Here is an 18,445-nt window from a genome sequence, read left to right on the forward strand (position 1 = left end):
CCAACTTAGATAGCATATTGAAAAGCAGAGACATTACTTTGCCAACAAAGGTCTGTCTAGTTAAGGCTATGGTTTTTCCAGTGGTTATGTATGGATGTGAAAGTTGGACTGTGAAGAAAGCTGAGCACCGAAGAATTGATGCTTTTGAACTGTGGTGTTGGAGAAGACTCTTGAGAGTCCCTTGGACTGCAACGAGATCCAACCAGTCCATTCTGAAGGAGATCAGCCCTTGGATTTCTTTGGAAGGAATGATGCTAAAGCTGAAACTCCAATACTTTGGCCACCTCATGCTAAGAGTTGACTCATTGGAAAAGACTCTGATGCTGGGAGGGATTGGGGGCAGGAGGAGAAGGGGACGACAGAGGATGAGATGGCTGGATGGTATCACTGACTCAATGGATGTGAGTCTGAGTGAGCTACAGGAGTTAGTGATGGACAGGGAGGCCTGGCATGGTGCGATTCATGGGGTCGCAAAGAGTCGGACAAGACTGAGCCACTGAACTGAACTGAAATACCTAAGAGATAGCCACATCCACTATGCAGAAGAAGTCATATGTATGGGAGTGGGCTATGGCTGGGTCAAGTTGAATGAGAGATTTAGGTAGCTCTTCTGAGTCACAAGGCTGCAGAGAAAAGACCATCTTTCATTTAAGTTCATTGCCTGTGTACCACTAGGCATCAGGACACGCGGAATTTGGATATTGCTCTGTCAGTAGATAGCATACTTAGTCATCTCTCTCTCCCTCTTTCAATTCTCTTTGCAAGTTCCTCTTTCTCTTCCAGATGTCTACAATACAAGGAAAAGTTAAAGTCTCCTGGATTTACGGTTTCCACTGACCTAAGCCAGACACCTGAAGTGATTTGAACACAATTTTGTGATGAAACTTTCTTCTCACCCAATACTGGAAAAAATTTATGAGAAATATGATAGTTGAGGGGCAAAACAATTTAAAGTATTTCTTGTTTATTTAGCATAAGAGGTCTTTCTCTTCTCTATTCTCTCTTGCTTCTTCCAAGTAGAAGCAAGCATTTCATCTCAGAAGTCTCTATCTTATACACTGGAGTTAAGGTATATATATATATATATATATATATATATATATTTCAGCTTGTAATTGCAATTTTATAATAATCAGAAGCCAAGCATTTGTAGGAAAAGAAAATTCTTTTTTTAAGGAAAAGCACAACCACACTACAGATTCAAAAATTAAAACAAAATAAAATGGCTTTCACATTTGTTCCTGATTATTTTTTTTGCCAGATTCTTGCTCACAACAGTGTTTGGCTAAAAGTGATATCAGGGTCCCAGTGGTGAGATACACTCCTCAGCAGTCCTCAAGTTCAGTGCTGAGAATTTAGACATTATCATTTCTTTCTCAGTAGTAAAGACTCTGAAACTTCGGGTCACTCAACCACGAAAGAACTCATCTTATGACTTCAGCTTGTGCCACCACACTCATTCTTTCTTTGCCTCTAAGCCAAAGCCTTTCCCAACGTTAAGTAGACTTGCATCAGTGGCTGGATGTGTAATCTCGCCCATCTCCCTGAAAAGCACTGGATAACTATTATGGGTTAGTATTTTCACCTCATTAATATGCTGGTGAACTGTTTGCATGGTTCCTTGTGCAAACTGCACATTTCTTAATTACACTAATGTTTTCTTGGTACTGATTCCCCCACCTCTCCCAGTGAAAAAGATGACTGTACTCCCCAAATATAAAGTTTTCAGTTAGAACTGTCTACTTGGAGGTCATAATACCTTCTCCCATGCAGTGATATTTTAGAGATAAAAGTTCAAGTGGATCTGCAAATTCAAAATGGAAAGCAATCTGCACTGGCAAAGTTGAAGAGTGAACCTGTCTCAGGTATGCTCGGCTATTTCTTGACACAGGGGAGACTGACTCAGGGTGTTTTGTATGGAATCTAAGCTTTTTGTAACTTTTGGGCACTCTGGGTGACCCACAGCAATGCTGTTTGTAGGGTGAGGAGCAGCAGCTTTGAAATATTCACAACCAACACAATTTTGATTAAAGAAAGAACTCTGGTTTTTAATAGTTTTGATCATTAAAAAAGTTTAAACCTGCATAGCAATCATTTCAAAAATAATTATTTAATGTTCCATAATTAAACTGTACACAACCTAGTCTTGGGACATAGAAGCCAGTGAGGTGAATCTGGAGCAGTCCTGTGCAGTCCCCCGAGTCAGGAGTAGAGTTTCCATTGGCCATTTTTTTTTTTTCTGTCATTCTGTTCATCTTAGTTTATTTGGATGCTTGGCACAATCTGGCTCCGCTGCTGAGCGGACCTGCTCGCGGCAGAGAGACAGCTGACCCTGTCCTCCAGCCCTTCTCGCGGCCCCTCCCCGACTCGGCCGGGTTCCTCAAAGCCGCTCGATGTCTCGGTATTTCTTCCGCAGAATAGAGACCTGGTCTTTAAAGAGGACGGGGTCCAGCCTCATCTGAGAGTGGATCAGCGGCATGTAGCCAAACCAGCTGGCAAACGTATTCATGCAGCTCTGTCGCTGGGCAAAGTGGTCAGGGTCAGCCCAGCGGGAAGCCCGAGAGGTCTGTGGAAAGGGAGAGAAACAAGGAAGATGATGAGTGAGGCGCCAGGCGAGAGAGACACACGGTGGGAAACGAAGTCGGGCGCAGTGGGCATGTGTTAGGGCCCTGGGTCTGGCCTGGCCACCGTGGCCGCCCCATCCATGTGGCTGGCGAAGATGCAAGCACAGGTCCAGATTTTCAGCCTTGCCAGATGCCTTCCCCAGAACTGCCATGTTCTCCAACGTCCCAAACAAAGATCCACAGGCACAGACACAGTCTCTGGGCCAGGAAGGACCTACGAACTGAGCTTCAGCTATTGTGGTCACGCAACAGAAAACTTCTTTTTGCACTTGGGGGCAAATACAATGACTCATAATGTGCATATGCTTTCCAAAATCATTTTTTAAAGCCCTCCTGTGAACTTGGTTGATTCTGGGTTAAGTAGAAAGATTGCTGCCACCTCTTCATTCTCCATGTTGACCTTGAGACTGGTTTAGATCATTTAAATGACTGACATTGACTTAAAAGAAAGCCATAAATGACCCCAGCGCTGAAATTTAAATGGACCAACAAAGCATAATGTCTTCATCTTTGTATGAAACAAGGAAAAGGTGGGCTGTGAATTCACTAACATCAATAGGTGATTATTTAATTAATGATGCATATAACAGGTTTGTATCCTCATACACTGTTAGAAAATACTTTCATAGGAAGGTACATTTTGAGAATCACTCAGAGTCACTGTAAAATCACAAGTGTCAACATGCTTGAAAGTAACTACCGAAGGTAAACACAGATGTCAAGTTACCTTGGAGCAGCAAAGCAATAAACAAAATACTATTTGTAAAGTGTTTTCATGAGCTCATTTGAGCCTCGCAACCACCTGATCAAATGATCTACCCGTGTAATAACATTTCCACTGTACAGATGAGGAAGCGGGTTCAAGGAAGTTAAAATTGTTTGTTCAAGGCTAGAAAGGGGCAGAACTCAGGCTTCATTCTTTTTTTTTTTTTTTTTGATGTGGACCATTTCAAAAGTCTTTATTGAATTTGTTACAATATTGTTTCCATTTTATCTTTCGGTTTTTGGCCATAGGGCATGTGGGATCTTCGTTCCCTGACCAGAGATCGAACCCATACCCATCACATTGGAGGGTGAAGTCATAACCACTGGATTGGCAGGGACATCCCCAGGCTTCATTCTTTACCATTGGTACTAGAGGAACTCTGCTTGGTAAGTCAGAGACAAGATCAGATTAAGCTGACCAGTTGAGTCCATATCAGAGTTGACAATTCCAAGTCATAGCTGCTCAGTCATGTCCAACTTGACGCAACTGCAGTTTACCAACTGCAGCCCACCAGGCTCCGTCCATGGAATTCTCCAGGCAAGAACACTGGCATGGGTTGCCATTCCCTTCCAGGGGATCCGAGCCTGGGTCTCCTGCATCATAGACAGATTCTTTACTGTCTGAGCCAGCAGGGAAGCCCTAGGGAGCTCCATTTTGCTCCTATTATTTGGGATGAGCTTGTAGATTATTTCTGAATGACCTGCTCATCTTCAAAAGGCCAGACCCCCTATATTCCAGCAAGCGCTCACATTTGTGAATGGAAACACTGTTGAGATCCTAAGCTCATTCTTAGTCTCTTACAAATGAAAAAAAAAAAAAAAGAGTCCACAACAAAGTAGTGTATATGTTAATCTCAAACTCCTAATTTATCTTTCCTCCCCCACCACTATCCCTTCTGGTAACCAGAAGTTTGTTTCTGTTTTGTAAATAAATTCATTTGTATGTTTTTTTTTCCAGCTTCCACTTATGAGAGATATCATATGATACCTGCCCTTCTCTGTCTGACTTACTTCCGTTAGTAAGGATTATCTCTAGGTCCATCTACGTTGCTGCAAAGGGCATTATTTCATTTGTTCCCATGACTGAATAATATTCCACCATATAAAGAACCTTCTTTATCCATTCATCTGTGGATGGACATGTAGGTTGCTTCCACATCTTGGTGATTGTAAACAGTGCTGCTATGAACACTGGGGTACATATGTATTTTCAAATTAGAGTTTTCTCTGGGTATATTTCCAGGAATGGGATTGTTGGATCATATGGTAACTCTATTTCTAGTTTTCTTAAGGAAATTCCATACTTTTTTCCATAGTGGCTGCACCAATTTAGAGAGCTTTTATATTCTTGACATAAAGATACCCTTGACTTTCATCTTCCCAATTATGTGCCAACCATATGCTGCCTCAGGGCTTTTAGAAGTGGTTTATTGGTATTTCCTCGTTATGCTTCCTACAAGAAAAGCGTGTCCTCATGACTACAGACTGAGCTACCAGTGAGCAAAGCAGAGGAGGAGGCTCTCCTTCTCTTACCTGCCCCATCATTGTCTCCTTATACTGTTTCTTTTGGGTCACTTTGATTGGAGGCAATTTTGTCACAGCAGACACCAGGAAATTCATGAGTATGTCCTCACAGTTGGCCAATTGGTCCACCATGTTCTTCAGGCTGGCTGGCAGGTAATGGGTGTAAAGGTAGTGATAATATCTGTAAAAACCAAAGACAGGTATCAGCAGGGGCCATCATTGTATAATAACAGGTGGTCTTCTTTGACAGAAAACACACACCCATTCTTTGAATCCCTAAACACATCATGGATAATGATGACGATGACAATGATCATTTATATGGTACTTACTGTACACCAGGTAATGTTCTAAAGTGTCTACTAAGAAATTCCTCACTTAATCCTTATAAGGAACCTATGATGTAGGTACTATTATTATCCCTGTTTTACAGACAAGGAAACAAGGCGCAGAGATACCCACAGATGCAGATATTGTCTGCTCAGCCTAGCTTTAAACTCTGGCAGGTTGGTTAGAAACTGAGATATAAAATAAGTTACTTACACATATCATTACAAGCTGCTTTACAATTTTAATTATTGGTTTAATCAGAGCTGTATTCAATACTATCCCATAACTCAATATAACCAATTATATTGGTTTCAGCAATATAATCATTTCATTTTGGGAGCCTCTAAGCCATGTATTTCATCACTTCTTAGAGCTATTAATCTGGTGGTCAATCATTATGGAGAAAACACAATTAATTTGAATTATTCCTCACCCTACTATTTTTTTTGGAGAGGTATATACAGCACATATTGCTCAAAAGTAATGGTGCTAGTGGTAAAGAACCCACCTGCCTGTGCAGGAGATGAGACACAGGTTAGATCCCTGGGTCGGGAAAATTCCCTGGAGAAGAAAATGGCAACCCACTCTAGTATTCTTGCCTGGAGAGAGTCCCATGGATAAAGGAGCCTGGTGGGCTACAGTCCATAGGGTAGCAAAGAGTTGAACACAACTTAAGTGATTTAGCATGCACACATGCATATACAGCACAGACTTCTAGGAAAAATCACTTGATCGAATCAGATTCACCAAGTGGTGGCAGTGGGAAGAAAGAGGTGGAATCTTGAAATCAAGCTTCAGTCACCCCAAATGCTTACACCTTGTGCATTTCCAACTCCATCCCCGAGATGACAGGATTCTCTATTTTTATTTATTTATTTTAACTAAAAAAGACTAGGGTGAGATTGGTATGTTCACCTTACCAAGGAGTCAGGATTTCAAGAATGATTCAGTCAGGAACATGAGCCTTCTACACTCAGGAATTTGGCCATCTTACCTGAGTCCCCTGGCTTTAAAGACCAGATCCAGGCAAACAGCTCCAAGATGTTTATTTCCATCCCTGACCTTTTTCAAACACTCTCTTCAATGTCCTCACATGCCCAAGACTGAACTCCTCTATTTTCCCTAATACCTGTTCCATCTACACTCTTCCCCACCTCTACTGATGGCTTACTCTATCCTTTCAGTTCCTCAGGTCAAAAAACCTGAGTCATCAAACTCTATATCCTGTCTGTCAGTACATGATGCTGAAGCATCTTCAAAATACACCCACAATCTGGTCACTACTTCTCACCTCTGCTCCTCACTTCCTAATCCAGGCTCCATCATCTCTTATCTAGATAAGGTCAGTCACCCCCTAATAGGCTTCCCTGCACTTCCCCTGGTCCCCTTGTACTCTGTCCTCATCACAGCCTTCACAGTGGATGCCTAAAGCATAAGACAGGCTGCTCTCCTCACACCCCTCCACTGGCTCCCATGTTACCTAGAAGAGAGTCAAGTCCTCATAACGGACAGTAGGGTCTGGCATCTAGCCTCCCATGATCTCCCTCACTTGTTTGCCCCTCGCTCTACTCGGGTCACACTGATCTTTGGGACATTCCTCCAGCATCCTGCCTCAGGGCATCTCTTCCAGCTGCTCCCTACACCAGAGCACCCTTCCAACAGGAATGCTCCTGCCTGACTTCTTTTCCTCCTCTCAAGTCTCCTCTCAAATCTCACCCGCTTAAGGAGGATCAGCCTACAGCCTCCAACCAGCCCCTTTTCCACCTTTGGTACTCCTCATCCTTTATGCCGGAGAAGGCTACAGCAACTCACTCCAGTACTCTTGCCTGGAAAATCCCATGGATAGAGGAACCTGGTAGGCTGCAGTCCATGGGGTCGCTAAGAGTCAGACAACTTCACTTTCACTTTCATGCATTGGAGAAGGAAATGGCAACCTACTCCAGTGTTCTTGCCTGGAGAATCCCAGGGACGGGGGAGCCTGTGGGCTGCTGTCTATGGGGTCACACAGAGTCAGACACGACTGAAGCGACTTAGCAGCAGCAGCATCCTTTATGCTGCTCTGGTTGACTTTTTGCTATATAACTTATGTCCTGACATATTATAGAATTATTGGGTATACTGTGTCTCCCCTTGCTCGAGTCAAGACCTGTGTCTTTTTTCTATTTTATTCAGTAGTAAATCCCAAGCACCTACAACAACGCTTGCTTAGTTGCTCAGTCATGTCCGACTCTTTGCAACTCTATGGACTATAGCCGGCCAGGCTCCACTGTCCAGGGGATTCTCTAGGCAAGAATACTGGAGTGGGTTGCCATGCCCTTTTCCAGGGGCTCTTCCTGACCCAGGGATCAAACCTGGGATCTCCTACATTGCAGGTGGATTCTTTACAGTCTGAGCCATCAGGGAAGCCCAAGAACAATGCTGGGTGGTGCTCCATCAAGTATTTACTTTGCTGGTTCTTCTGCACATTCAGTCCCTCAACACACCCTGAGGATGTCTCCACATCTCAGGCTTACTGAAGATGCAAATCTACCATCACTTCTAACGATGCAATAAGCCAAGAGGTTTTACTGGTTTCAAAGACACATGTTAACCACATCAACAAAACTCAAATAGGGACGCAGACTAATTTTCGCTAAGGTTGTTAACAAGACTTGGCCCAAGTTCCAACTTTTGCAGCAGCCAGAAAGTCATATAAGGAGCAGTGTAAAATGATGTCCAGGCTCCTCACTTGTGGTAAATAGCAGCTCCCGTCAACACCATGGAGTAGTCGTTCGTCCACTTGGACGTGTAGCCCCACCGCTCCTTAGAGTTGTCCCAGAAATGGCTGCGTGCAGGGTACCCCACAATCCTCTCAGGGAAGCTCTGCCACACGGTGAAGGCAAAATCCACCTGCAGGCAGAACACAAGCCAAACAAGCAATCAACAGTGTTAACAAATGTCAACAAAACATTACCTTCCCCCTGCTAATTCGTAATGCGAAATCCTGGGACTGTTGGGAAACATTAATTTCATGTATTCATCAGCAAATTAAACTGACTGCTTGACATTTTGCCCCATAATTATGCACATTTTTAATGTTTTCTGTTGAAGAAACTTCAGATTAGTGTGGAAATGAAAGAAGGAAAAAACCAAAACAAAACACTGGCAATATGTCCTATAGAAATCCAGTCTGTTCAAGCTTAAAAAAAAAACCAAAAAATCAGTTGCTTCTCCCACACCCACTGCCCCACAGAGGACATGTGACCATTCATGGGTGGGAGAAACAAACGCATCTGTTTTATAAACAGGAGCAGATTTTCTATATACATCTAGCATATGAATATATAGCATGTAACATTACCAGTACGCAGCAAAGCCATAGTGACTAAAATCAAGGCATCCACTTAAAAGCCAGAGAAAAGATGTTTAAAAAGCACACAAGTTCTAACAGGAATTAGAGCAGGTATCATCAAGAGCAGAAAGTCAGGCCTCTCAGGTGTGAAGATGCTCAATGCAAGGGAAATTTAGAAATGTACCCACAGTGAAAAATCACTAGGAGTAAGTGGGGACAAGGCCAAATAAAGCCATGGGATTATTTTAAAGGAAATGTAGTGAAATGACTTCCTAGTGTTCAAAATTACCCAAAGCAGGTACTTCTGAACCTGCTACAAACATTTGTAGTCAGCAAATGAACAGTCGGTTTTCAAATGTGTTTGCTCACTTTTGACTTTCCACGATTATTTGATGAATAAATGAAACAATACAGAGAACGTTTAAAAAAAAGTAACAGAAATGCTCATAATTGTGTAATGCTTATAATACGACAGGTACTTACATATTTTAACTCATTTAATCCTCATGATAACCCTGAGAAGTAGGTAATTTTATAGTCTCTAGTTTACAGATGTGGGGGAAGCTAAGGATATGGAGGTTCAAGTATTTTTCTGAGTTAGTAAGTGGCAGAGTCAAGACGTGAACTCAAGCCATCTGGCTTCAGATTCAGTGTACACTGTTATCATAGTCTCACTTTTAACTCTGTTGCTACAGTGTGGAAAACAATTTGTCTTATACGGTTACATGTCCATCAACAACCTTTTCCCTATAAGTAAAGCAAATGGAAATTTCATATATTCCAAATATATTTCAAGCCTTGGCACTGTGATGGTGGCTGAGTGATGCTGGCAAGTCCAATTCCTGACCTCCCAGGGGTTTTAAAGCAGAGAAGATGGGAATTCCCTGGCAGTCCAGTGGTTAAGACTCTTGTGCTTTCATTGCTGGGGGTGAGGGTTAAATCTCTGGTCGGGGAACTAAGATACCACAAGCCACATGGTGCAGCCAAAAAAAAAAAAAGAAGGCAGAGCAAATAATTGTTCACAACAGCCCTAAAGTGGAAACGACCCAAATGCCATCAACTCATGAATAAATACGCCAAATATGGTATATCCACTCGGTGGAATATTACTCAGCACTAAAAAGGAATACAGTACTGATGCGTGCCACCAATACGGATGGACCTTGCAAACATTATGTTGAGCGCGAGAAGCCACATATAAAGGCCCCATAGTGTGTGGTTCCATTTACATCAAGGGTCCAGGGAAAGCAAATCCCCAGAGACAGAAAGCAGATTGGTGGCACCAGTGGAGAGGGAGTGATGGATTAATGGCCATGGGGTGTCCCTTTTGGATAATGAAAATGTTTCAGGATTAGGTGGAGGTAATAAGTGTATAACACTGGGAAGGTACTAAATACCACTTGAAGATGGTTGATTTTATGCTTTGTGAATTTTACCCCAATTACAAGACAAAGCAAATAAGCTTAAAGACGAGTATTTCCCAAGCTTTCACCATATTCATTGCCACTGTTGCTTCTTTTGCCACTTTCCCACCATAATATACATTTAACAACTTAGCTAATATTTTTCTTTAAACTGCCTATACTTCTTTTTGTTTGTTTGTTTTTTATACTTATTAGCATTTATTTGTATTGAAGTGTAGTTGATTTACAAAACTGTATTAGTTTCAGGTATACAGCAAAGTGATTCAGTTATATATTTTGTTTCCAGATTATTGTCTATTAAAAGTTATGACAAGATATTGAATATTGTTCCCTGTGTTATACAGTAAATCTTTGTTGCTGCTATATTTTATATACAGTAGTGTTTATCTGTTAACTCCATACTTTTAATTTATCCTCCACCATCCCCTGGTAATTGTCAGTTTGTTTTCTATATCTGTAAATTTGTTTATGTTTTGTAAATGATTCATTTGTATTATTTTTTATATCCACACGTAAGTGATATCATATGATAATTGTCTTCCTCTGTTGGACTTCACTTAGTATGACATTTTCTAGGTCTATCCATGTTGCTGCAAATGGCACTATTTCATTCCTTTTTATGGCTGAATAATGTTCCATTGTGTATATATACTACGCCTTCTTTATCCATTCATGAAGCACCATTCTAGGTAAACAGGTCAGTGAAATCCTAGGTTTAGGAAACACCGGTCTGAGTGATCTGCAAGGGTCCTTTTTTCTTGGAATTCTTGGGGCTTAGTTAGAAGACACAGTTTTTGTAAACAGCCATGAATTTAAAACTTTATGAAGAATTTAGTCTGGTGCCCTGACTCAAGATACGAACACCTTAACAATACAGCTTGTGCGTGCATGCTCAGTAGCTTCAGTCATGTCTGACTCTCTGCAACCCTATCTATGGTTGGTAGCCTACCAGGCTCCTCTGTCCGTGGGTTCTCCAGGCAAGAACACTGGAGTGGGTTGCTATGCCCTCCTCCAGGGAATCTTCCCGACCGAGGGATTGAACCTGTGTCTCTGCGTCTTCTGCGTTGCAGGCAGATTTTTTACCACTGAATCACCGGGGAGGCCAAGGAGGTTCAGCAAGGGGTTGGGATATATATTAAGAAAGTATGGTGGGGTGAGGGGCACTTCAAAGTTAAAATACAGCAGGTGAGTGGACAGTATTTGTCAGAAAATAGAAAGCAGGTCGTGAAAACCTGAGCATTGTCCCTGGCATTCACGACTAATGGTGCCAACTGGTGGGACAGTGCATTATGCGGTCCATTGGCAAAGAAACAGCCCGACTGTCAGCACTCTTTGGGGTTTTCCATTATCCTTTGAAAGGGAGACGCAGACACTGGCAACTACTATAGAACCCGTTGGGGTGTTTTCATCACATGAATTCCTTTCTATCTCAAAGCCGTTTCAAGTCATTTCAAAGCAACTCAAAAGTAAATTCCGATAAAACTATGATGCTTGTGATAGTTCTCTTTTCAGGCTGCTCATTAGCACATCAAAGGAGGCAAAGGTCAGCTTATGGCCTCTTCTCTTAAAAACCAACATCTGTTTTCTTTTGAGAGTGTGCAGCAATCCAGATAAATGTAAATAACTAGAAAACCAACTCTGTCTAATACCCTTTATAGGACGCTATTTAAAAATCTATCCTTAATACCACAGAGAGGCATTTAAACAAGCTAAGGATCCTTAGAGAGGAAATAAAACGAACCAACATCTATTCACCTAAAAGAGAAAACAGAAATCTTTGTCCTCCACCATGCTGGGTAATACAACTGTGCTAGTGATCAGTCACAAAGTAAAATAGAGGGCCAGCCTCTTAAATTTACATCTCTTATTCAAGCCAAGCTGACTTCTCATTGCTCCACTTACAACACATGTTCTTCCTGGCGTGCACTGAGAGGCTGGAACTGCTGTTCTTTGAAAAGGTATCAACTAGCACATGGATCCATCACAGCAGCTGGAAGTTATTTCACCATGGGACAGGGGGAAACAAATCCTAGTGTGAGATCTATGGCCTCGGGCTCAGGGGAGGACATGAGGCAAATTGATACTTCTGGTCCTGGGGTAACGATTTAGGTGTGTGCTGTGGTCTTGACTATCCGTTCCGCCATGACAGTGTGCTGCCTTTCCTCTGTCCACTCGCCAAGATCCACTCTCCATCCTTCTTGCCATAAGACAATGGGACTCTATGGACTGCACAGCATGGGCTTCCTTGCTGGCTGCTTGGGTTAGGTCAATGGTAGTCGTTGGCAGGAAAATTAGGTGGGACAGGGGCAGGGCAGTATTTCTCCCCTGCTCTCCCCGCAAGCCCTGGCTTTGGCACCAGAGTCCTGGCAGGTGCCACATCCCTCCACGATCATAGTTCTTACAGGATGACAGCCTCTTCTTCTCCATTCCTCCTTTCAGGGACTGCTGTTATTTTTGTTTAGTTGCTAAGTCATGTTCAACTCTTTTGCAATCCTGTGAACTCTAGTCCTCCAGGCTCCCCTGTCCATGGGATCTTCCAGGCAAGAATACTGGAGTGGGTAGCCACTTCTTACTCCAGGAGATCTTCCTGACCCAGGGATTGAACCCACATCTCCTGCATTGGCAGGTGGATTCTTTACCACTGTGCCACCAGGGAAGTAGTTCTCAGGGACTCTGGAAACACTATTCCCTTCCTTCACTCCTTCAGGCATAGAAGTGGGAGCTATTTCCTGCCCTCACCACTCCCCAGCTGCCTCTCCATCAGCTCCTATGGGGTCCTTTAACCCCATTCCGTAGTCATCCTCTGTCCCTTCATGTGAATCACTTGATTTGAATTCTGTTTGCTGCCAGGACTCTGCTGGCTCTAGGCAGGATCTGTGTAATCAAAGTACCTGGCACAGGGACCAGAACAAAGCCAGCCCTCCATAAATACTTGTTGAATGAATGTGCACCGAGGATGCCAGCTTCCTTTGCAGGAAGCAGCAGAAAAATGCAAGCTGGAGTGTCCCATTCCCTGCATTCCATCGCTGTCATTCCCTTTGAACATGAAGCATCTTTTCCCCCTGTTCTCCCCGCCGCCGCCCACCCCGCCCCCATCTTTCTCCTGCAGCCTCACATGTGACACAGTTGGCTGTGTGTTCACACTTTAATCCTTGAAGCACGCATCTCCCCAACTCATTCACCAAGTATTTACAGGGCTTGCGCTGCATAGAAAGGATCTGACCCAGGGCATGAGTCCCAGGGGGGTGATTTTGGTTGCCCTTCCACAGAATATCTGCTCAACTCCATTGGATGGGAACTGGGAAACATCCACGGAATTTGAAGAGCAGCAGAAACCAACAGCCCAGGTTAACATGAGTCTTGGGCATGGGGGCAGCAGGCCGTTAGAATCAGATTGGCGCCCAGGAAAATGTCTGCTGCTAACTGTTGACGTTTACATTAAGAAGATAATATATGAACAAAATTATTCCTATGAATAAAAAGGAATAAAAGGGGAAGGGGGTGAGTAGCTAAGTCTCCATGCTTTTTAGCAGCTACCTACCCTGAATGATGTATTTCCGACCTGCTACACTTTTGTGTAAATGTCTTTGGTCTGCTCTCCAGTTTTAACTGAGGTTTCAGAGATCAATACTCATTCGAGTTGTAAAAATTGGTTTTCTATCATATCTATCTTTCACCTTCTCTCTCTCCCCCTCACACGTGGCTCTGTGCAATCTTATTTTTGGCACAAATACGTGAACATCTGAAAAGGCAGGGATTTCCATCTCAGCCTTCAAGTGAAACTGTTTGCTCTCGCGTGGGTAAAAGAAAATGCACATTTCCAACAAAGCCAGAAAAGCTGCCTTTAGAACCCAGAAATAGTATTCTCCAACAGAGCCACACACGCCTGCATGGCAGTAGGAGGATCGCAAAAGATGGGGGCTCTGGATCCTGTATCGTGTGGTTTCAAGAAAATACCAAACAGGTGCCCCCGCCCACCTCCTCTGGGTCCCTCTGCACACCAGCCCACACCTGTGCCGTTTAAAAACAAATCCAAAAACAGGAGGGCAGACAGGAGGGTGAGGTGAGGCACAGCCTGGCAAGTGAAGAGCCAGTTAGCAGAGGAAACAAGGAGAAAAGGCCGTCATCGGGGTTGATTCAAACCCACTCTGCAGGAAGTTCTGAAAAATGTTTTGGGCTTGGCCAAGGCAAGGGCAGAGGAGGTGCTGGCACCCTGGGGTTTGAGGTGACTGCCTGTAGGGCCCACCACACCTCCTGAGAGGCTGCTTACCTCCGTGGTTGAAAGCACGGTGTCCTCGTCAAGGCTGAGCACAGCGTCTGTGATGATGTTGTCATAGGGCAGGAAACGGCTGCTCATCACCTGGGAGGTGGAGGTGGAGGTGGGGGTGGGGGGGGGCAGACAGGAGGGAAGGAATCAGGAAAAGAGATGTAGATGGAGAGTCTTGTTTTGGGGAGAATTTCCTCCCGCATCCTCACCTTCAGAAAGGATGCTCAACCACCATGTCACCCCTCAACATAAAAGCCTTCCATTTCCCATCAGTGCAGATTCACTGGTTCCACCATTACTGGGCACCTACTGTGTACAGACACCTTGCCAGTCAAAGGGAGGCCAGAGGTAAGTAAGATACACCCTCTGTCTTGGAGGAGTTCACAGTCTGCAGGGAGACCAAGATATGGATCATCAGTCTTGGCCTGCTATGAGAAATCCCAGAAAATCAGAAGATGCAGTAACCAGCTGCTTGGAAAAGCAACGAAGACCTTGGAGAAGTGACCCTGATAGCCAGGAATCCACCAAGTGTAAACAGAAATGAGGGCTCAGTAGACGCAAGGCAGAGAGGGGAGAGCCAGTGCTCTGAGGCCAGGAAAGAGCAGTTGGGGGGAGCAGTGATTTCAGGCATGGGACACACATCACTTGATGGCTGCCAGGTCATTTTAGGAGGTGCAGAGACAAATTTTTAAAATTTTCTAGTCTTCGTTTTAGCTCAGAGAAGCAAAAATATGTACACATATATATTAATAGCTACAGCAATAAGGAGTAGTAGTAGAGTTACTTAAAGATAATTTCATTAAATTGAAAAGTAAGCTGATTTAAAGAAAAATATTAAATAAATAATAGAACATGTGGTCCATGTATTAAGGAAAACTGTAAAGCTAGTATATGAATAAGATTTGGGGAGCTCCAGGATAAGGCACGGTGAGGTGAGTGTATATGTGTTTCTACATGGGTATGTGTGTGCCTGTGTGTGTGGTAAGGATCTGGGGGATCAGTTGGAAGATTGAGACCAAAAAGACTACCCTATGACAATTATAGCTCATGCCTCTGTGCTAAGGTTTCCACTGAATAACTAATGAGCATGATGATATAAGAAAAACCAACATTTTTTAAACATTTACTATGTGCCGAGGAATGTTCCAAGTTCTTCTTATTTCATCTTTATAACAACCCCATTGTATACATAAGAAAACTAAGGTACAGAAAGGTGAGTCTTGCTCACAACATTCTATCCAGCCATTGCAATCCTAGGTAGCAGTCCCCAACATTTCTGGCACCCGAGACATTTTCATGGAAGATAGCTTTTCCACAAACCAGTGGGTGGTTGGTGGTGGTGGTAGTGGGGATGATTCTGGGATGATTCAAGCACAATTCCATTTACCACTATGATTACATCAGCTCCACCTCAGATCATCTGGCATTAGATCCTAGGGGTTGGGGACCTCCTGTAGCACACTTCAGTTGCTACACTCTACCTGTCTTGGGGTTGAAAGGACCTCAGCAGTGAACATGGACCACACATGGTGATCTCACATTCACCACCCTCCTCTGAAAGGCTTATTAACTGTTATGTCATCCTCTCCCGGTTCATATTTGGAGACAGAGAAAGAAGACACTTGCCATCAACTTTCAAGGCATGAAGGCCAGGGAAGGAAGCAATTAGGTGCTGGAGGCAAAGGGAAAAGGGGGCACTTAGTCTGGCTGCCAAGGGTGAGCTCTCCACAAATCTGAGAATGCCTTCACCCTCCCGCCCCTCCCAAAGAAGCCCAAGCTATATTTACATCCGGAAGCCAGCTCATCCACAAGCCTCATCTCAGAGTCGGTTTATACGTCTGTGAAGCTATTGGCGGGCTTAGGACATTAAAGGATGGAAAATGTCCACCAGAACCCACCTCTGGGAGCTCAAGGGACATATCTACAGCAAAAATGGTTCCAGGCTCTGCTCCCACACATCTGTCAACTGGGTCAAGTGTTTGTTTGTTTCTCCCCTCCCCTCAGGCTTTCAAAATAAAATAAAAAAGGAAAGCAATCAGCAACCCCCAATGCACAGGGCTCAGAAATCTCAGCCTGAAGCAATTCTCTTGACACTGTTTCCTTGTCCATTGACTAACTCAGAAGCCATTAGTTGCCAGCTCAGCGATGCCCTGACCTTTCCCTTGTTAAGCCTACAGGGGAAGAGCTACAAAGACAAGGCCTATAAATTCAAAACAGAATTTCCCAGCCAAAGCAGCCAACACATCAATTTCAAACTCAAGGCTAGACGTGGAAATTTAAAATGGGGAATGAGGAGGATGTATGACTTCCTTCCCCTGTTATGGGCCCAGCCACTGGGTTTCAAAGAATCCATTTCTTTTTTTTGAACCTGCTTCATTAACTAAGCTTAAGCACCCATAAGCCAACCACTTCCAAATTCTAGTGTAGAAACTAGGGGCTCTTTCTCAAATACCTGGAGTTCCAAAAGCTCCACGAATTAGCATGAAAGGAGCGTGTACTTACAAAGTCAATCCAGAGTAAGCTGGGTTTCCCTTGTTAACTTGCTTAGGAAATATTTAGCTTCCATAAAAGCCCAAGCCCTTCTAAATGAACCTACATGACTAGGAAATCGACAAAGGCTCAAGAAGTTCCCTGTCAGGACTTCCCAGGTGGTTCAGTGGTTAAGAACTTGCCTGCCAATGCAGCAGACGCAGGTTGGATCCCTGGTTGGGAAACCAAGATCCCACATGCCGTGGGGCAACTAAGCCTGTGTGCCCCAACTACCTAACCCACATGCCAAAACTAGAGAGAAGCCTGTACACTGCAGCAAAAGACCCACATGCCCCAACTAAGACCTGATGCAGCTAAACAAATAAATAAATATCTTTTTAAAAAAGTTCCCTGTCCAGTGGGGAAGCTAAGAAATGTTTGTAAGTAATTATACAAAGCACAAGAATTATTGACATTTATCGAGCACCTACTACATATACCCACTTTGTAAGAACATTCATATGTATAGTATCAAACGATGTGATTAATACTATCTATCAAACCAGTTAGATGTTAGGATTTCTTCCATTTACTGAAGGGGAAGGTTGAGGCACAGAGTTAAATAATGTGCCTGAAGTCACAAAAAAGGAAGTCTGACCCCAGAGCCCATAAAGCAAACCATCAATTTACAACATCCCCTTAGAAAAGGAGCTGACATTTATTGAATGCCGAGTGTATTACAGGGCTGAGCACCTGTAATACATATTTCTTCTTCAAAATGAGCCCAAGTCTTAGCCCAGGTGACCTAGAATACAGAATCTAAAGGAAAGCTTGAGGGCAAATGCTTTATTAGGTGGTACAGTCCCAGGGCGGGGCTTCCCAGTAGCTCAGTGGTAAAGAATCCACTTGCAATGTAGGATCTGCAGGGGACACAGGTTCAATCCCTGGGTGAAGGGCATGGCTACCCACTCCAGTAGAAGATTCCCCTGGAGAAGGGCATGGCTACCCACTCCAGTATTCTCACCTGGAGAATCCCACGAACAGAGAAGCCTGGCATGCTACAGTCTATAGGGTCGCACAGAGTTGGACATGACTGAAGGGACTTAGCATTCACACACACACACGCACACACATGCGTGCACAGTCCCAGGGCAGTGACAGTGAGGGGAAAGGAACCAACATGACCTACTGGAGTCACTGGCCAAAGTCAAGGCTGCAAAATGAAATGTTAGTTGCTCAGTCGTGTCTGACTCTTTACGACCCTCTGGACTGTAGCCCATCAGCCTCCTCTGTCAAGACTAGGACTCAACAAATGGCCAGGAGTCCAGACAGAAATATGGCTGGGAGAATGGGAGGTATTTTATAAGACACATCTGATAAACCTTACAGGAAAGGTACTGTTATTATCATCGTCAAATAGAGGAAAACAATGGAATGGGAAAGACTAGAGATCTCTTCAAGAAAATTAAGAGATACCAAGGGAACATTTCATGCAAGGATGGGCTCGATAAAGGACAGAAATGGTATGGACCTAACAGAAGCAGAAGATATTAAGAAGAGGTGGCAAGAATACACAGAAGAATTGTACAAAAAACATCTGCACGACCCAGATAATCACGAAGGTGTGATCACTTACCTAGAGCCAGATATCCTGGAATGTGAAGTCAAGTGGGCCTTAGGAAGCATCACTACGAACAAAGCTAGTGGAGGT

At 43.7% G+C, this 18,445-nt stretch overlaps 1 protein-coding gene across 1 annotated transcript in view; it reads right to left on the reverse strand.

Annotated features, from left to right (window-relative positions):
* Nucleotides 1–2,021: 2,021 nt before the first annotated feature.
* Nucleotides 2,022–18,445, reverse strand: part of LOC120860718 (exostosin-1) — a 317,137-nt gene continuing 300,713 nt past the window's right edge. The window contains exons 8-11 of the mRNA XM_040236464.1: nucleotides 14,269–14,358; nucleotides 7,972–8,132; nucleotides 4,923–5,094; nucleotides 2,022–2,566 (exon numbers count right to left, since the gene is read on the reverse strand). Coding sequence (XP_040092398.1) covers nucleotides 2,381–2,566; nucleotides 4,923–5,094; nucleotides 7,972–8,132; nucleotides 14,269–14,358 — 609 coding nt within the window. The 3' untranslated portion in view covers nucleotides 2,022–2,380. The remainder of the gene's footprint in view (nucleotides 2,567–4,922; nucleotides 5,095–7,971; nucleotides 8,133–14,268; nucleotides 14,359–18,445) is intronic.

The sequence above is a fragment of the Oryx dammah genome, unplaced genomic scaffold (genome assembly GCF_014754425.2).
Source record: "Oryx dammah isolate SB20612 unplaced genomic scaffold, SCBI_Odam_1.1 HiC_scaffold_11164, whole genome shotgun sequence".
NCBI lineage: Eukaryota > Metazoa > Chordata > Mammalia > Artiodactyla > Bovidae > Oryx > Oryx dammah.